Consider the following 21095-nt stretch of genomic DNA (forward strand, 5'->3'; position numbering starts at 1 on the left):
GATAGTGCTACTCCGACCAACAACTGCTCCATGGACCTCGCCTTTATAAGGAGATCGTCCAAGTACGGGATAATTAAAAACTCCCTTTTTTTCGAAGGAGTATCATCATTTCTGCCATTACCTTGGTAAAGACCCTCGGTGCCGTGGACAGTCCAAACGGCAGTGTTTGGAATTGGTAATGGCAATCCTGTACCACAAATCTGAGGTACTCCTGGTGAGGATGGTAAATGGGGACATGTAGGTAAGCATCCTTGATGTCCAGGGATACCATGTAATCCCCCTCCTCCAGGCTTGCAATAACCGCCCTGAGCGATTCCATCTTGAACTTTAATTTTTTTATGTACGTGTTCAAGGACTTCAAATTTAAAATGGGTCTCACCGAACCGTCCGGTTTCGGTACCACAAACAGTGTGGAATAGTAACCCCGTCCTTGTTGAAGTAGGGGCACCTTGACTATCACCTGCTGGGAATACAGCTTGTGAATTGCCTCTAGCACAGCCTCCCTGCCTGAGGGAGTTGTCGGCAAGGCAGATTTGAGGAAACGGCGGGGGGGAGACGCCTCGAATTCCAGCATGTACCCCTGAGATACTACTTGAAGGATCCAGGGATCCACCTGTGAGCGAGCCCACTGATCGCTGAAATTTTTGAGGCGGCCCCCCACCGTACCTGGCTACGCCTGTGGAGCCCCCGCGTCATGCGGTGGACTCAGAGGAAGCGGGGGAAGAATTTTGATTCTGGGAACTGGCTGACTGGTGCAGCTTTTTCCCTCTTCCCTCGTCGCTGTGCAGAAAGGAAGCGCCTTTGACCCGCTTGCTTTTCTGAAGCCGAAAGGACTGTACCTGATAATACAGTGCTTTCTTAGGCTGTGAGGAAACCTGAGGTCAAAATTTTTCTTCCCAGCTGTTGCTGTGGATACGAGGTCCCAGAGACCATCACCAAACAATTCCTCACCCTTATAAGGCTCTATGTGCCTTTTAAAGTCAGCATCACCTGTCCAGTGTCGGGTCTCTAATACCCTCCTGACAGAATGGACATTGCATTAATTCTGGATGCCAGCCGGCAAAATATCCCTCTGTGCATCCCTCATATATAAGACGACGACTTATGTTCGCAAAATAGTATCCCTGTTTGACAGGGTTACAGACCACGCTGCAGCAGCACTATCTGCAGGTCTCAGTCTAGTACCTGAGTGTGTAAATACAGACTTCAGGATAGCCTCCTGCTTTTTATCAGCAGGTACCTTCAAAGTGGCCGTATCCTAAGACGGCAGTGCCACCTTTTTTGACAAACGTGTGAGCGCCTTATCCACCCTAGGGGATATCTTCCAGCGTAACTTATCCTCTGGCGGGAAAAGGTACGCCATCAGTAACTTTTTAGAAACTACCAGTTTCTTATCGGGGGAACCCACGCTTTTTCACACTTCATTCACTCATTTGATGGGGGAACAAAACACTGCCTGCTTTTTCTCCCCAAACATAAAACCCTTTTTTAGTGGTACTTGGGTTAATGTCAGAAATGTGTAACACATTTTTTATTGCCGGGATCATGTAACGGATGTTCCTAGTGGATTGTGTATATGTCTCAACCTCGTCGACACTGGAGTCAGACTCCGTGTCGACATCTGTGTCTGCCATCTGAGGGAGCGGGCGTTTTTGAGCCCCTGATGGCCTTTGAGACGCCTGGGCAGGCGCGGGCTGAGAAGCCGGCTGTCCCATAGCTGTTACGTCATCCAGCCTTTTATGTAAGGAGTTGACACTGTCGGTTAATACCTTCCACCTATCCATCCACTCTGGTGTCGGCCCACAGGGGGCGACATCCCATTTATCGGCATCTGCTCCGCCTCCACATAAGCCTCCTCATCAAACATGTCGACACAGCCGTACCGACACACCGCACACACACAGGGAATGCTCTGACTGAGGACAGGACCCCACACAGCCCTTTGGGGAGACAGAGAGAGAGTATGCCAGCACACACCAGAGCGCTATATAATGTAGGGATAAACACTATCACTGAGTGAATTTTCCCCAATAGCTGCTTGTATAAACAATATTGCGCCTTAATTTAGTGCCCCCCCTCTCTTTTTAACCCTTTGAGCCTGAAAACTACAGGGGAGAGCCTGGGGAGCTGTCTTCCAGCTACACTGTGAAGAGAAAATGGCGCCAGTGTGCCGAGGGAGATAGCTCCGCCCCTTTTTCGCTGACTTTTCTCCCGCTTTTTTATGGATTCTGGCAGGGGTAATTATCACATATATAGCCTCTGGGGCTATATATTGTGATTATTTTGCCAGCCAATGTGTTTTTATTGCTGCTCAGGGCGCCCCCCCCCAGCGCCCTGCACCCTCAGTGACCGGAGTGTGAAGTGTGTATGAGGAGCAATGGCGCACAGCTGCAGTGCTGTGCGCTACCTTGGTGAAGACTGAAGTCTTCTGCCGCCGATTTTCCGGACCATCTTCATGCTTCTGGCTCTGTAAGGGGGACGGCGGCGCGGCTCCGGGAACGAACACCAAGGACGGGTCCTGCGGTCGATCCCTCTGGAGCTAATGGTGTCCAGTAGCCTAAGAAGCCCAAGCTAGCTGCAAGCAGGTAGGTTCGCTTCTTCTCCCCTTAGTCCCTCGTTGCAGTGAGCCTGTTCCCAGCAGGTCTCACTGTAAAATAAAAAACCTAACATATACTTTCTTTCTAGGAGCTCAGGAGAGCCCCTAGTGTGCATCCAGCTCGGCCGGGCACAGAAATCTAACTGAGGTCTGGAGGAGGGGCATAGAGGGAGGAGCCAGTGCACACCAGATAGTACCTAATCTTTCTTTTAGAGTGCCCAGTCTCCTGCGGAGCCCGTCTATTCCCCATGGTCCTTACGGAGTTCCCAGCATCCACTAGGACGTCAGAGAAATGGGCAAAGCTTCATCATCCCTGTAAGATTACATAAACACTCTCTTGTATATAGAGGACATTCCTCTATACCAGCCGATGTTACAAGTTGTTTTAAGGTTTGTCTTGTTCAGGATGCAAAGTGAATGTGCTATTAGCCGAATCTAATACAGATATCACAGTGAAAAAAAGCTAAACATTATCTGTAGACGTATCCCTAAAATAGTGTTCCATCTGTATATAAGGTGATGACATCACTAGTTATAATGCATAGATATTTACAGGAATTTATACCATACATTTTATGTAATACACACAGTGGTCGAAGTGGGCCGGTATACGGTGGTATGGTATACCGCCACTTCTTCCATTGACCCGGAAATTAAAGTGTGCAGCAGGAGGCGAGGGAAGTGGCCATCCTGCTGTACATTGTGCAACCGTCCCTGCTCGGCGGCTGTGTAGAGCGTTGTAGTAGCTCACAGCCGCCAGCCCGGCTCCCTTATGACACCCCACGGCTGCTCGGCTCCCGCCCCCTGACAGCACAGCTGCCCAGCTCAGTCTGGAACTGATGGAGGAGAGTGTCAGTGTGGGGACATGTGTGTTTGTGTGTAAATATGGCTGCGTGTGTGTGACTGAGAGTATGTAGATATGTGGCTATGTGTGTATAAGTGGTATAATGAATGTGTGTGTGTGTGTGTGTGTGTGTGTGTGTGTGTGTGTGTGTGTGTGTGTGTGTGTGTGTGTGTAAATGTGGCTGGGTGTGTGTTTTGATATATGTAAGTGTGTGTATGCGTGTATATGTGGCTTTGTGTGTATACCTGAACTGGGCCGAGTGGGGGAACAATATGATCTTTTTCGCCTCCGGGCGTCTGGTATTAACTTACGCCCCTGGCCAGCTGCCCACCGCCGCCCACCACCCGCCGCTCACCCACAACAAATGGCGGTCAGAGGGACCTCACTGCACCAAAGTCATCCTTATCACCGCCGCTGCCCATGGGTGCCTCCGCCGACCAGAGTCAGGTAATGTTCCCCTGCTGTCACCCTCTCTCCCTGTTGTTACTGTCCCTACTGTCACTCTCTCTCTCTCTCCCTGCTGTCACTGTCGTCACTCTCTCTCTCCCTGTCACTCTCTCTCTCCCTGTCACTCTGGCTGTCCCTGCTGTCACAATTTCAGCTCATTCAGTGTTCTACAATGTGATTTTCGGCTCATTCAGTGTTCTACAATGTGAATTTCGGCTCATTCGGTGTGCTACAATGTGAATTTCGGCTCATTCGGTGTGCTACAATGTGAATTTCGGCTCATTCGGTGTGCTACAATGTGAATTCCGGCTCATTCGGTGTGCTACAGTGTGATTTCCGGCTCATTCAGTGTGCTACAATGTGAATTTCGGCTCATTCGGTGTGCTACAATGTGAATTTCGGCTCATTCGGTGTGCTACAATGTGAATTTCGGCTCATTCAGTGTGCTATAATGTGAATATCGGCTCATTCAGTGTGCTACAATGTGAATTTCGGCTCATTCAGTGTGCTACAATGTGAATTGCGGCTCATTCGGTGTGCTACAATGTGAATTCCGGCTCATTCGGTGTGCTACAGTGTGAATTCCGGCTCATTCGGTGTGCTACAATGTGAATTTCGGCTCATTCAGTGTGCTATAATGTGAATATCGGCTCATTCAGTGTGCTACAATGTGAATTTCGGCTCATTCAGTGTGCTACAATGTGAATTGCGGCTCATTCGGTGTGCTACAATGTGAATTCCGGCTCATTCGGTGTGCTACAGTGTGAATTCCGGCTCATTCAGTGTGCTATAATGTGAATATCGGCTCATTCAGTGTGCTATAATGTGAATATCGGCTCATTCAGTGTGCTATAATGTGAATTTCGGCTCATTCAGTGTGCTACAAGGTGAAAGGGGCACCAGTACTAGACAGTATAAGGGGTTCTAATACACCGGACATGCCCCCTTTTCTGGAGCGCGTGCGCATAATTGCATACCCACACTTCAAAATTTCCACTTTGACCACTGAATACACATATACAAAGAAAATCGCTTTTAATCAAGAATACCATGTGAATAAAATGTTTATTTAAGCTCCTTCATGCAGCTAAAACAGATAATGAGCCATGTTCAGCATGGAGTACAGTATAAAGCAAGTGTAACCTTTGATCCACAGAACTATATGGGATCCGGTCTCTAGGTCGACAGTAACTAGGTCGACCACTATGGGTCGACAGTAACTAGGTCGACAGGGTCTCTTGGTAGACATGTTCTAGGTCGACAGGTCAAAAGGTTGACATGAGTTTTTTTACGATTTTTTTCTTTTTTTGAACCTTTTCATACTTAACGATCCACGTGGACTATAATTGGGAACGGTAACCTGTGCCGAGCGCAGCGGCAGCGGAGTGAGGCACCTTGCCTGAAGCATGGCGAGCGAAGCGAGCCATGAGAGGGGACACGGTGCACTAATTGGGGTTCCTGGTCACTCTACGAAGAAAACAACACAAAACCCCCCATAAAAAACTCATGTCGACCTTTTGACCTAGAACATGTCAACCTAGAGACCCTGTCGACCTAGCATCTCTGTCGACTTAGTTACTTTCGACCAATAGTGGTCGACCTAGACACTGTCGACCTAGTTACTATCTACCTTCCATACCACACCCAAATATATAGTATATATGCAATACAAACACATTAGTACACAACCCTACCACCCCAACTTCTGTCTTACAGAAAACACATTTATCAATGTAGGAAAAATGTTACAACATATAAGGAAGTATATCATAAATAGAATTTAAATAAAATATCTTATTTCCAGGATACCAGCAGCATATAGTTCTGGATTATGAACAACATACAGATTGGTGCCCAAGATGAAAGTGTTGCTATGGGCAATAACAGACCCATCGCTTCTTTAAAAACTTTCATACTGCTCAGTGGCCTCTACAAATAGATTCATATCCAAAGTGAAAGCTATTGTTAGAATCCATACCTTCTCCATTAAACCAAACATAATATCCCATTATTACAATATCCAAAAGTGTGTTGCAAGTTATTACATTTTTTTTTCCAACCGACTAGAAATTAAAACATTCATGGGATAGCCAGATCTCAGCAATAACGGCACTGTAATGCATACTTGCCTACTTTTGAAAAATAATTTTAAGGAGATTGTGGAAGCGACACCTATAATCGTGGGCGCGTACTGCTACATCGGAGAGGCGTGTCATGAAAATGACTTACATCCAAATGTAAATGAGCTCCAAAGTTAGTAAGATCTACTTTTTGAAGAAAAGACACTAATATTTTGCAGGATTTGTTCATGTATTGTATTCCACAAGAGGTTCCATATACTGTAAGTGGCCACGAGAAACCTTATTTAAAATGCATGTAGCCATACGGATCATTGTGCCTTATAAGCAATGCAGGGAAATGACACCGATGATCCCATTTGAATGCATGTATCTCTGATTTATTATCAGGGAGATTGCTGGACTATTCAGGGAGTGAGGGAGATTACTGCTATTTCAGGGAGTCTCCTGAAGAATAAGGGAGGGTAGGCAACTATGCTGTAATGTGTGACTGTTCTTGGCCAAATTCGTAATAACCATATTACAGACTTCAACTCAAAATGTCCTTGGTCAAATGAAAATGAAAATGTCAGGTTCTAATGTCAGCTCTGATGTTACACTGCTGGACCAGTTGGAGTAACTTGCCCTCTTGATTTAGATTTCGTGTTTCAGTTCCCCCTCCAATGCAGGCTCCATTAACAAATACTTTTGGCACCTGCAGATAGAAAATAAAATTAACAAAAGTAAAAAAATAAAATAATATTACTACTATGATCAGTGAACATAAATGGAAATCATGGAAATAATTTTTGCAAATGTTACGTTTGATAATCACCATGACTGTATTAGCCTATAAATTTAGGTATTGCATATTTATAGAAGTAATACATTTCCCAGCCTTAAAATGAACTATACAAAACACCTTACTTTATCTATGGTGAATATTTAAAATTGCCAAGTGTACATCTAACATTCACAGTCACCTAAAAGTTTGAAAAGGTTGGAGCAAGGAACAGATGTGTGGCCCAGTCACACTTCCCAAGGCCCTTTTCTCAACATGTGCTTGAATCCACAATGTGGGAGTCTTGGCTGGTGTACCAGACCTGCACATGCTCAGAATAATGACCAACAGACCAGGTGTCCCTTGTGAATATGCAGTGAAGACCAGCAGAATGGAGGCACAGGAAAGTGGAGCAGTATTGCGAAGCACTTTCCTAAATGTTGTTATATAACCCATCAATGTCATATTCCACCCCAGGCACTGTACTAAAAAGAAAGAGGATATACACAAGTCAAGTTCAACATTTCACAAATTCTAATTGTGTACATCCAAAGGAAGGCAAAGTAAAATTCCCTAAATATTGCTTACAATTACATATTATAAAGAGATGATAGATAGATAGATAGATAGATACAATATATACACATTCATGCGTCAGAAAAACTGAGACAGCCACTCCAGTTCCCAGTACATCACAACAACTCTGCATCAAATTAAGTACAGTGCTATATTTAGGCAGATATCTCTACAATCCGTTGCTGTATGATTGAACTGGGAAGATGGCAGCGTATCACAATTTTTGCTACTTAGAAGAAAGGTTGCTAGCTGGTGCGAGAAAGATGAGTCACTCCATCTCCGTAATCAACAAAAAAGGAGAGTTATGGTAGACTTACCATTGTTATCTCTCTTTCTGCAAAGTACAATGGGAAAACATCAGGGTGTAGAGTGGATCTGGATCCAGAGGTACCAACAGGCAAAGCTTTAGCTGTCTCAGGATTTATAGGGGCCTCCTCTATAACCCCGCCTGCAGGCACTGAGAGCTCAGTTTTGATAACCAGTCCAATGCAGGAGCAGGCAAGAGAGAAGGCAGATGTTAGTCAGATAAGAACACAATCTCACGAAGGAGAAGGTACAAGTGGTTAATGCCATACAAGCCCAAAGAAGCTAGGTGCGTCAGGGTGGGCGCCCTGCGGAACGCAATGTACCTCGCAGAAAGAGAGTTAACAATTGTAAGTCTACCATAACTCTGCTTTTCTGCAGCAGGTTACATTGGTTTCCACAGGGAAAACATCGGGGATGTCCTAAAGCAGTTCCTCAAGGGAGGGAACACGCCTTAGCGGATGTGAGAATCCGGCGTTCAAAGAAGCATCCTGGGAGGCGAAAGTATCAAAAGCATAGAAGCTAAGAAACGTGTTCACAGAGGACCATGTAGCCGCCTTGCACAATTGTTCTGTGGACACGCCACGGCGGGCCGCCCAAGAAGGTCCAACAGACCGGGTAGAATAGGCCTTAATCGCAGCAGGAGCTGGAAGTCCAGCCTGCGCATAAGCATGTGCAATCACCATTCTAATCTATCTTGCCAAGGTTTGCTTTTTCGAAGGCCAGCCACGTTTGTGAAAACCAAACAGGACAAATAGGGCAACAGGCCCTCTAATAGAGGAAGTCCTGTCCACATCTAAAGACCATTCTTTAGCCGACAAGTCAGAAAAGATAAAGGCCGGGACCACAATCTCTTGGTTCAGGTGAAAAGATAACACAGCCTTAGGTAAGTAACCGGGTCTGGTTCGGAGAACAGCCCTGTCACAGTGAAAAATCAGCAAGGGCGGACGACAGGACAAAGCACCTAAGTCTGAGAACCTTCTTGCGGAGGCAATAGCCAGCAAGAATAGGACCTTGGCCGTGAGCCATTTGAGGTCCACCGATTCAAGAACTTCAAAGGGAGACTCTTGAAGGACTTTCAATACATTAGACAGGTCCCATGGAGCCACTGGAGTGACATAGGGAGGCTGAATACGTAGAACACCCTGAGTGAATGTATGGACATCAGGTATAGAGGCAATCTTGCACTGAAACCAAACTGACAAGGCAGAAATGTGAACCTTGAGGGAGGCCAGACGCAGACTTAAGTCTAAGCCTCTTTGTAGACAAGCCAGAATTTTGGAAGTTCTGAATCTATAAGCGTCATAATTCTTATCAGCACACCAGGTACAGTAAGAATGCCAAACCCTGCAATAAATCTGGGCAGAGGCCGGTTTGCAGGCCTTCAGCATAGTCTGAATGACCGCCTCAGTAAATTCTTTGGCCCTTTGGAGTGATTCTACAAGAGCCACACCGTCAAAGCCAGTCTGGCCAGATCCGGGTAGAAACAAGGGCCCTGTATGAGGTGGTCTTGATGCTGAGGAAGTAGAAGAGGGGGAGCTCTTCCTGCAGGTGTGAGAACCAATGCCGTCTGGGCCACGCTGGAGCGACTAGAATTAGCATCCCTCCTTCTTGCTTGAACTTCCGCAGTACTCTGGACAGGAGTGACACCGGAGGGAATATGTAAGGCAGCCGATAGTTCCATGAAACTGCCAGTGCATCCACGAATGCTGCCTGAGGATCCCTGGTCCTTGATCCAAAGATCGGTACCTTTTGTTTGTGTCGAGACGCCATGAGATCCGCGTCTGGCAGACCCCATCTATCTGCCAGGAGTTAGAAGACTTCGGGATGAAGGCTCCACTTTCTGGAGTGAACATCTTGGTGACTGAAGAAGTCCGCTTCCCAGTTCAGGATGCCACTGAACACTGCCCTCAGCTCTAGAATACTGATCGGCAGTAGTGATTATTCCTTGATCCAATGACCCAGAAATGAGTGTTGCTCCAACACCGCTCCCCCTCCCCGCAGACTGGCGTCCGTTGTCAGTAGGGTGCAGTTGTGGATCCAGAAGGGACGGCCCCTGCTCAATTGCTGGTTCTGGATCCACCAGGACAGTGACAGACGTGCCTCTGGAGTCAAAGAGACCATTTGGTATCTTAACCGATGAGGTAAGCCGTCCCACTTGGAGAGGATCAACCGTTGTAGAGGACGAGAGTAAAATTGAGGGTACTCTACCATGTCGAAGGACGACACCATTAGGCCAAGTACTTGCCAAGTACTTGGTGCGATAAAGGAAGTGCCTTATCCTGTCCTGAAGGATGCTGGGGTCCATATTAGTACCATGGGGATGTACCAAAGCTCCCAGTTCGGGAGGAAGAGTGCAGAGGCTCCTGCAGAACTGGTTGACCAAACTGTAGGTTCTCAGAGGCCAAAGTATCGAACTTGTACAACTCAGCAAACGAGTTCGACCCTGACCAAGTTGTTGCTCGGAAAAGCTGTAAAGCTGAGACACCCCAGGCAGCCGCCCAGGAAGAACCAACTTTACGAGTAGAGTGGGCCTTAACGAATTTAGGACACAGCAATCCTGCCGTAGAATAAGCATGCTGGCTAGTAAACCTGATCCAGCAAGAAACTGTCTGCTCAGAAGCAGGCCACCCAACCTTGTTGGGATTATAAAGGACAAACAGAGCGTCCGACTTTCTGTGAAGAGAAGTTCTCTTCACATAAATCTTCAAAGCCCTCACAACATCCAAAGACTTTGAAGTAATTGAGGAGTCAGTAGCCACTGGCACCACAATAGGTTGGTTGATTTGAAAAGCCGACACAACCTTCGGAAGAAATTGCTGACGTGCCCTGAGCTCAGCTCTATCTTCATAAAAAATCAAGTAGGTGCTCTTGTAGGACAATGCCTCCCATTCCGACACATGTCTAGCAGATGCCAATGCCAACAGTGTGACAGACTTCCAAGTAAGAAACTTGACTTCCACCTCCTACAAAGGCTCAAACCAATCCGATTGCAGGAACTGCAGTACCACGTTAAGGTCCCAAGGTGCCGTTGGAGGCACAAAGGGAGGTTGGATGTGCAGCACCCCTTTCAAGAAAGTCTGAACCTCAGGGAGGGCAGCCAATTGTTTCTGGAAGAAAATGGACAAGGCTGAAATCTGGACTTTTACAGAGCCCAGGCACAGGCCCACATCCACCCCTGCTTGCAGGAAGAGGAGAAACCTCACCGTAGGAAACTTCTTGGATTCGCACCAAGACACGTACTGTTTCCAAATACGATGGTAATGTCTTGACGTTACTCCCTTTCTAGCCTGTACCAGGGTAGGAATAACTTTGTTCAGAATGCCCTTCCGAGCTAAGATCTGATGTTCAACCTCCATTCCGTCAAACGTAGTCGCGGTAAGTCTTGATAAGCGAATGGCCCCTGTTGCAGAAGGTCCTCTCGAAGAGGAAGAGGCCTCGGATCTTCCAGCAGTAACTCCAGAAGATCCACGTACCAAGCTCTTCTTGGCCAGTCTGGAGCACTGAGGATCGCCTGAACTCTTGTTCTCTTTATTAGTTTGAGAATCCTTGGGATGAGTGGAAGTGGAGGGGACACATACACTGACTTGAACACCCACGGAATTACCAGGGCATCCACCGCCATTGCCTGTGGGTCCCTCGACCTGGAACAATACCTCCGAAGCTTCTTGTTGAGGTGTGAGGTCATCATGTCTATTTGAGGTAAGCCCCAAAGACTTGTCACCTCTATGAACACCTCTGGGTGGAGGCCCCACTCTCCCGGATGGAGATCGTGTCTGCTGAGGTAGTCCGCTTCCCAATTGTCCACTCCGGGAATGAAGATTGCCGACAGCGCCACCGCGTGCTTTTCCGCCCAGAGGATGATTCTGGTCACCTCTGACACTGCAGCTCTGCTCTTCGTTCCGCCTTGTCGGTTTATGTAGGCTACTGTCGTCACATTGTCCGACTGAACTTGAATGGCCTGATCTTTTAGAAGATGTGCCGCTTGTAGAAGACCATTGTACATAGCCCTTAGTTCCAGAATGTTTATCGGAAGGATGGATTCCAGACTTGACCACCTTCCTTGGAAGTTTTCCCCCTGGGTGACTGCTCCCCAACCTCTGAGACTTGCACCCGTGGTTAGGAGGATCCAGTTCTGAATCCCGAACCTGCGGCCCTCTAGTAGGTGAGAAGTTTGCAGCCACCAGGAGCGATATTCTGGCTTTTCGGTGACAGACGTATCCTCTGGTGCATGTGAAGATGAGATCCCGACCATTTGTCCAGGAGATCCAGTTGGAAAGACCATGCATAGAATTTTCCGTACTGTAGAGCCTCGTAGAAGGCAACCATCTTCCCCGGAAGGAGAATGCACAGATGAACCGATACCCGGGCTGGCTTCAGGACATCCCGGACCATTGTTTGTATCACCAACGCTTTCTCCTCCGGCAGAAACACCCTCTGTACTTCCGTATCGAGGATCATCCCCAGGAAGGACAGTTTTCCGTGATCCTGGAGTAGTTGAGTCGTGAGAGCAATGCTCTGTAACTGGAAGACGCTTTTATCAGTAGGTCGTCCAGATAAGGAATTATGTTCACACGCTGTCTGCGGAGGAGTAGCATCATCTCCGCCATCACCTTGGTGAACACTCTTCGTGCTGTGGAGAGGCCAAATGGCAGCGCCTGGAATTGATAGCGACAGTCCAGCAGCACAAATCTGAGATAATCCTGGTGAGGTGGCCAGATCGGGATGTGAAGGTACGCATCCTTGATATCCAGGGATACCAGGAATTCCCCTTCCTCCAGACCAGAGATCACCGCTCTCAGAGACTCCATCTTGAATTTGAATTCCCTCAAGTAGGGGTTCAATGACTTTAGGTTTAATATTTGTCTAACCGAACCATCCGGTTTCGGTACCACAATCTGTGAGGCAGGAGTTCTTGAAACTCCAGTCTGTACCCCCGGGTAACAATTTCCATTACCCAGGGATCCAGGCAAGAGGACACTCAGACATGACTGAAATTTCTTAGTCTTGCTCCCATCTGCCCGATCTCCAGGCTGGGGGATCCACCGTCATGCCGAGAATTTTGAGGAAGCAGAACCAGGTTTCTGTTCCTGGGAACCTGTGGGTGTAGGTTTTCGGGATTTCCCCTGGCCACCTCTAAAGAAGTGGATGGGGATTTGGACTTTTTTGCTTTAGTGGTCCGAAAGGACTGCATCGCAGATGTAGAATATGATTTCTTAGTCTGTGGTGCAGCAGAGGGAAGAAAGGTTGACACTTACCAGCACTTGCCGTGGAGATCCGCGCATCTAACGCTTCCCCAAACAGAGCCTGACCTGTGAAGGGTAGGTTATCCACACTCTTCTAGATTCCGCGTCCGCAGACCATTGGCGCAGCCGAGACAGCCATGGAACAAGTCCGTGCATTCAGATGACCAAGGTCCTTCATGTCCTCCACCATGAAACCCGCAGAATCCTGTATGTGATGTAAAAACATTTCAATGTCACTTCTATCCATAGTATCTAAATTCTCTAGTAATGTGCCTGACCACTTTACTATGGCTTTAGAAATCCATGCACAAGCGATAGTGGGCCGTAGCGCCACGCCTGAAGCAGTGTATATGGATTTGAGCGTAGTCTCAATCTTGTGGTCTGCCGGCTCTTTCAAAGCGGTAGACCCAGGGACAGGTAAAACCACCTTTTTAGACAATCTAGATACAGAAGCGTCTACTATAGGGGGGTTTTCCCACTTTTTCCTATCCTCTTCAGGGAAAGGAAAAGCAATGAGAACCCTTTTTGAGATCTGGAATTTTTTCTCTGGGTTTTTCCAGGATTTTTCAAACAGTGCGTTTAATTCTTTAGACGCAGAGAAGGTAAGGGAGGCTTTCTTATTGTCTGTAAAGAAAGCCTCCTCGACCTGCTCAGGTACTTTGTCAGCAGTGTGTAAAACGTCCCTAATGACCTCAATCATGAGCTGCACCCCCTTAGCAAGGGATGCCTCACCCCCCCAGTATATCCCCATCACTGACTCCCGTATTAGAGATGGTATCAGTGTCGACTTGCATTATCTGGGCAAGAGCACGATTTTGTGGGCATATACCAGGGGATCTTAGGGAGGCATTGGGAACAGAAGACGACAAAACCTCTACAGATTTCCTCAAAACCTGTGTTTCAGTCTCATTATGAGTTATCCTAGATGAAATCTGGGATATCATTCCCTCAATTGAAGCCACCCACAATGGTTTGGATTCAGCAGGTTGAGACATTATATTACATTCTTGAGTACATGGAATGGATCCCTCTGGAGAAGATACACACTATGCAGCACAAGATACAGAGTCCCTGGACATGGTAATGTGAGATATATGTATACACACACACAGGAAAATGTCAGACAGTTTCCCTCAAGCACCTTCAGAGAGAGACAGAGTTAGGGAGCCAGCACACACAGCGCCCCAGTAGGCAGTTATAGAATAAAAGCCTGGAGCTGACTGAGTAACCTTGATAGACTACACAATTGTTATGTGATTAAAAAATACTCTCCCCCCACCTTCTATAACCCCCTGGTACCGCACAGGATAGCTGGAGTTATGTGTAGGGTCAGCGCTCCCTGTCAGCGTCTCTGTCTGTGGAACTGCTGGGAGAAAATGGAGCTGGTGAGTGCTGGATCCGCTCTGAAGAGAAGCATCGCCCCCTTGTAATGGCACGTTTTCCCGCACTTTAGAAGATTATACTGGCCTGAGGTAATGCATTGCTGGCAGTAGACAGAGTCCCTGATAGCTTGAGTGACCAGTTTGTAGGGTATTGCGCTGGCCCAGGGCACCCCTCACAGGGCCGCACATTGTGCCTCTGAGCCCTCACGCTGCGCTCCCACCCTGATGCCGCCATTCTCACCGGCTCCCCGCTTGTCGGGTCAACGGCGTCCTACTCACCACTCGACTTCTTCTGGCTCTGTAAGGGGGTGGCGGCAGTGCTGTGGAAGTGAGCGATCGCCTCGGGGGCTTGCGATTATCACCCTCAGGAGCTCAGTGTCCTGTCAGCGGAGACAGTGGCCATTAAGCTCTAGAGTTGGACACTACTCCCCCCCTAAGTCCCACGAAGCAGGGAGGCTGTTGACAGCAGCCTCCCTGTGCCTAACAGGGGCACAATTTCTAAACTGAGTCTGGTAGGAGTGGCATAGAGGGAGGAGCCAGCCCACACTACTAAACTCTTAGGTGCCCATGGCTCCCAAGGGCTCCTTCTATATCCCATGGTACTAATATTGGCCCCAGCATCCCCTAGGACGTAAGAGAAAAGCTGTCTTAGCAGCTGCTAGTTCAGACACAATTTTATTTAGGTCTTCCTCAAACAAAATGTCCCCAGTGAAGGGGAGGACTTCCAAAGTTTTCTTGGAGTTCAAGTCCACTTTCCACCACCTCAACCACAGTATGCAGCGCGCAAAGACAGATGTAGCCGACGCTTTGGCTGCCAATACTGCCTCCTCAGAGGACGCTTCTTGAATGTAATAAGAAGCGGTGGAAATATGAGAAAGGTATTGTCTGGCATTTTCAGAGATATCCTCGGGGCAGCTCTTCCTCTAATGCCTGAACCCACGCTTCAATACCTTTTGCGGCCCAAGAGGCAGCTATAGTGGGTTTATGAATAGCCCTCTGTTGGCTCCCTCAGTGAGGTGACAGTGGTGACAGGCAGAGTGGATGACACCACTAGGCGGGTGACATAAGAATCCACCGGCGGCGGAGTCTCCCATTTGTTACACAACTCTGCAGGGAGAGGGTAGCAAGCCAAGGCCCATTTGGGAATCTTCCCTGGATTAGACCAGGGTTCCCGTCTGATGTCCACTAGATGATCAGAATGGGGTAATACAGTTTTAATCACCTTCTGCTGTTAAAACTTATCAGTTTTCTTTGCCACAGTAGTGGAATCCTCCTCATCTGTGATTTGCAGGCAGGGGCGGATCCAGAAGAAAATGATAGGGGGGGCACCATGGAAGGGGCAAGTACATTTGCGTGCGGCTTCGGTGCATGTGAGGTGGCGCTTCTTATACAATGCCCACAGTTGTAGCGCTCATTATGCAATGTCCACGGTACTGGTAGTGCCCGTTATATAGACCCCATAGTAGTGGTGCCCCTTATGCAATGCCCGTATTGCCCCCAGTAGTAATGTTGCCTATAGTAATGCCCCCAGTCATTTGGCGCCCTAGTAGCTATGCCCCCCCAGTGGTAATTCCCCTGCAGGTATGACCCCAGTAATTTACCCCCCCCCCCCCCTTTAGTTTAGCCTCCCAGTGGTAATGCCCCCAGTAGTTTGCCTGCTTGTAGTTTAGCCACCAGTAGTAATGCCCCCCTGTAGTTTGCCCCATTGTAGTTTAGCCCCTGTAGTTATGCCCCCCTTGTAGTTTAGCCCCCAGTAGTAATGCCCCCAGTAGTTTGGCCCCTGTATTATCCCCCAGTAGTTTGGCCCCTGTAGGTATGCCCCCAGTAGTTTGGCCCCCCTGTAGTTTAGCGCTCAAGTAGTAATGCTCCTGTAGTTACGCCGCCAGTAGTAATGCCCTCCTGTAGTATGCCCCCAGTAGTTAGCCCCTTTGTAGTTGGCCCCCAGTAATAATGTCCCCCAGTAGTTTGCCCCCAGTAGATGCCCCCCAGTAATAATGTCCTCCAGTAGTTTGCCCCCAGTAGTAATGCCCCCTAGGAGGTTGCCCCCAATAGATGACCCCCCAGTAATAATGCCCCCAGTAGATGGCCCCCAGTAGTAATGCCCCCAATAGATGACCCCCCCAATAGTAATGCCCCCCAGTAGTAATGCCTCCCCAGTAGTAATGCCCCTTGTTGATGCTCCCAGTAGATGCTCCCCCAGTAATAATGCCCCCAGTAGTAATGCCCCTTGTTGATTCCCCCCAGTAGTAATGGGGGCGTGGCCTGGCAGGCAACGAGTGCAGACGAACCCCATCAGAGCTCCCGACTGGCGTTCACTTAACCCATACCGCCGGAGCCGCGGGATCCTGGAGCTTCCCTCACCCTGCCCGCCCACCATGGCCTTCTACCTGCTGAGCTGCTGCTCAGGCTGGGGAGCGGACGCCTATTACGGACGGAGAGCGGTGCTGTGTCCCGGCGGCCACGACCGGAAGTACCGGAGCCTGCCTGCTGATCTCTCCTCCAGAGATGCTGCTTCTCTCACGCTCCGGCTACTACAGCTATCTCCCAGTGCGGCGCCGGGGGGCGACGACGGAGGGACGTGGGAGGGACGGAGGCCACAAACGACAGGGGGGGCACGGGCCCGAGTGCCCCCCCCCTGGATCCGCCACTGTTTGCAGGCTATGCTTAAGAGCAACCACAAGGGCAGGGACATCTATCAATAACGAGATTTATGGTAAGAACTCACCGTTGTTAAATCTCTTTCTGCGAGGTACACTGGGCTCCACAAGTATTAACATCGGGGTGTAGAGTAGGATCTTGATCCGAGGTACCAACAGGCTCAAAGCTTTGACTGTTCCCAAGATGCACAGCGCCTCTATAACCCCGTCTCCGTGCACAGGAGCTCAGTAGCCAATCACACCACACACTCACCACAGGAGAGGGCGTCAGCGGCTATGCCACACCAACACAAAGAAGCTAAGTGCGTCAGGGTGGGCACCTTGTGGAGCCCAGTGGACCTCGCAGAAAAAGATTTAACAACATTAAGTTCTTACCATAAATCTCATTTTCTGCTGTGTGGTACACTGGGCTCCACAAGGATTAACATCGGGGATGTCCAAAAGCAGTTCCTTATGGGAGGGGACGCACTGTAGTGGGCACAAGAACCCGGCGTCCAAAGAAAGCATCCTGGGAGGCGGAAGCATCAAAGGCATAGAACCTTATAAACGTGTTCCCTGAGGACCATATAGCCGCCTTGCACAATTGTTCAAGGGTCGCACCATGGTGGGCTGCCCAAGAAGGTCCAACAGACCAAATAGAATGGGCTTTGATGGTAGCAGGAGCTGGATGACTAGCCTGTACATAAGCATGTGCAATCACCATTCTAATCCATCTGCCCAGAGTTTTCTTGGAAGCAGGCCAGCCACGTTTGTGAAAACCAAACAGTACAAACAGAGAATCCGATTTCCTAAAGGAGGATGTTCTCTTCACATAGATACGGAGAGCCCGTACCACATCCAAAGACCGCTCTTTGGAAGACAACTCAGGAGAATTAAAAGCCGGAACCACAATCTCCTGGTTAATGTGGAAGGAAGACACCACCTTGGGTAAATAACCCAGTCGCGCTCTAAGAACCGCCCGGTCACGATGAAAAATCAAATGTGGGGACTTACAGGATAAGGCACCCAAGTACGAGACCCTTCTAGCTGAAGCAATAGCCAGCAAAAATAGCGCCATAAGGGACAGCCACTTCAGGTCAGCAGAGGCAAGAGGTTCAAAAGGAGACTCTTGCAAGGCCTCCAGTACCACTGACAGATCCCAAGGGACCACAGGAGGCACATAAGGAGGCTGAATCTGCAACACGCCCTGAGTGAATATATGAACATCCGGAAGGGCAGCAATCTTTCTCTGAAACCAAACCGACAAGGCAGAAATGTGAACCTTGAGGGAGGCCAGACGCAGGCCTAAGTCCAGGCCCTGTTGTAGGAAGGCCAACAGTTTGGCCGTGCTAAACTTGAAAACAGCATGATTGTGAGATGCACACCAAGTAAAGTAAGCAGTCCAGACCCTATGGTAAATCCGAGCAGAAGCCAGCATACGGGCCTTCAACATAGTTTGAACGACCGCCTCAGAAAAACCCTAGGCCCTCAGAATGGAAGCTTCAAGAGTCATGCCGTCAAAGCCAGACGGGCCAAGTCCTGGTAAACACAAGGGCTCTGAACGAGAAGGGCTGGTCGTTGTGGAAGTAAAAATAAGATTTTAAACCTACCGGTAAAACTTTTTCTCCTAGTCCGTAGAGGATGCTGGGGACTCCATAAGGACCATGGGGATAGACGGGCTCCGAAGGAGTCATGGGCACTAAAAAAGAACTTTAGTAATGGGTGTGCACTGGCTCCTCCCTCTATGCCCCTCCTCCAGACCTCAGTTAGAGAAACTGTGCCCAGAGGAGACGGACAGTACGAGGAAAGGATTTTTGTTAATCCAAGGGCAAGATTCATACCAGCCCACACCATTCACACCGTATAACTTGGGTTGGACGAACCAGTTAACAGTATGAAACAACACAGCATCAGTCAGAGACTGAACAAAACTGTAACATAACCCTTATGTAAGCAATAACTATATACAAGTCTTGCAGAAGTAGTCCGCACTGGGACAGGCGCCCAGCATCCTCTACGGACTAGGAGAAAAAGATTTACCGGTAGGTTTAAAATCTTATTTTCTCTTACGTCCTAGAGGATGCTGGGGACTCCGTAAGGACCATGGGGATTATACCAAAGCTCCCAAACGGGCGGGAGAGTGCGGATGACTCTGCAGCACCGATTGAGCAAACATGAGGTCCTCCTCAGCCAGGGTATCAAACATGTAAAACTTTGCAAAGGTGTTTGAACCTTACCAAGTAGCAGCTCGGCACAGCTGTAATGCCGAGACCCCTCGGGCAGCCGCCCAAGAAGAGCCCACCTTCCTAGTGGAATGGGCCTTAACCGATTTTGGTAACGGCAATCCAGCCGTAGAATAAGCCTGCTGAATTGTGTTACAGATCCAGCGAGCAATAGTCTGCTTAGAAGCAGGAGCGCCAACCTTGTTGGCTGCATACAGGACAAACAGTGCCTCTGTTTTTCTGACCCGAGCCGTTCTGGCCACGTAACTTTTCAAAGCCCTGACTACATCAAGGGACTCGGAATCCTCCAAGTCTCGCGTAGCCACAGGCACCACAATAGGTTGGTTCATATGAAAAGATGAAACGACTTTGGGCAAGAATTGAGGACGAGTCCGCAATTCTGCTCTATCCACATGGAAAACCAGATAGGGGCTTTTGTGAGCCTTTTTTGGGATCCAAAGGAACATCTGTCAGGCAAAATCGATGAGGGGGACGATTCTTGAAGGGTACGGCGTAAACTTGAGTGACGACTTCCCTTACCTAGGCATCGGAAGTGGTCTTCAACCATTTCTGGGCAAAACCTAGAAGTCGGCCCCCCACCCTGGGATCTCCCAGAGGGAGGCCAGCCCCTTCATGCGGCAGGATTGTCAGTTTTGGAAGCAGGCTGACGGGCAGCCCAGGCTCGTTTCGGTCTGGTCTTGGCAGATCTGGAAGCACGGGCTTGCTTTGGGTATGCTTGACCTTTTGCTTTACCTGGAGGACGAAAGGGCAGAGGGAAAGTACTTTTAGCCTTCTGTGCGGAAGTAGCCGTACTAGGTAGGCAAGCTGTTTTAGCAGTAGCTAGATCAGCCACAATCTTATTGAGGTCTTCTCCAAAGAGAATGTCTCCCTTGAAAGGAAGCACCTCCAGGGTTTTCTTGGAATCCATATCCACCGACAACGATCTCAACCAAAGGATACATCTGGCCAAGACGGACGTAGTAGCAGCCTTGGCCGCCAGCACCCCGGCATCGGAGGCCGCCTCCTTAAGGTACAGAGAAGCTGTGGTAATATAAGAGAGACATTGTCGAGCATGTTCAGATGCATTGGAAGGCAGTTCCGCCTCAAGCTCCTGAGCCCACACCTCAACAGCTTCAGCAGCCCATGTCGCTGCAATGTTTGGCCTATGCACAGCTCCCGTTAGGGTGTAAATCGCTTTCAAACAACCCTCCACACGTCTATCAGTTGGTTCCTTCAGAGAGGCAACGGTAGTTACTGGCAGAGCAGAGGAAAATAAGAATTTACTTACCGATAATTCTATTTCTCGTAGTCCGTAGTGGATGCTGGGAACTCCGTAAGGACCATGGGGAATAGCGGCTCCGCAGGAGACTGGGCACAAAAGTAAAGCTTTAGGACTACCTGGTGTGCACTGGCTCCTCCCCCTATGACCCTCCTCCAAGCCTCAGTTAGGATACTGTGCCCGGACGAGCGTACACAATAAGGAAGGATTCATGAATCCCGGGTAAGACTCATACCAGCCACACCAATCACACCGTACAACTTGTGATATGAACCCAGTTAACAGCATGATAATAGAGGAGCCTCTGAATAGATGGCTCACAACAACAATAACCCGATTTAGTTAACAATAACTATGTACAAGTATTGCAGACAATCCGCACTTGGGATGGGCGCCCAGCATCCACTACGGACTACGAGAAATAGAATTATCGGTAAGTAAATTCTTATTTTCTCTGACGTCCTAGTGGATGCTGGGAACTCCGTAAGGACCATGGGGATTATACCAAAGCTCCCAAACGGGCGGGAGAGTGCGGATGACTCTGCAGCACCGAATGAGAGAACTCCAGGTCCTCCTCAGCCAGGGTATCAAATTTGTAGAATTTAGCAAACGTGTTTGCCCCTGACCAAGTAGCTGCTCGGCAAAGTTGTAAAGCCGAGACCCCTCGGGCAGCCGCCCAAGATGAGCCCACCTTCCTTGTGGAATGGGCTTTTACAGATTTTGGCT

General features: G+C 48.8%; 1 protein-coding gene across 2 annotated transcripts in view; it reads right to left on the reverse strand.

The window, feature by feature from the left end:
* Positions 1-4933: 4933 nt before the first annotated feature.
* GLRX2 (glutaredoxin 2) overlaps positions 4934-21095 on the reverse strand; it is a 199918-nt gene continuing 183756 nt past the window's right edge. For both annotated transcript variants that reach the window (XM_063940194.1, XM_063940195.1), the window contains one exon: positions 4934-6659. In XM_063940194.1, coding sequence (XP_063796264.1) covers positions 6534-6659 — 126 coding nt within the window. In that variant the 3' untranslated portion in view covers positions 4934-6533. The remainder of the gene's footprint in view (positions 6660-21095) is intronic.

The sequence above is a fragment of the Pseudophryne corroboree genome, chromosome 9, assembly GCF_028390025.1.
Source record: "Pseudophryne corroboree isolate aPseCor3 chromosome 9, aPseCor3.hap2, whole genome shotgun sequence".
In the NCBI taxonomy this organism is placed as follows: Eukaryota; Metazoa; Chordata; class Amphibia; order Anura; family Myobatrachidae; genus Pseudophryne; species Pseudophryne corroboree.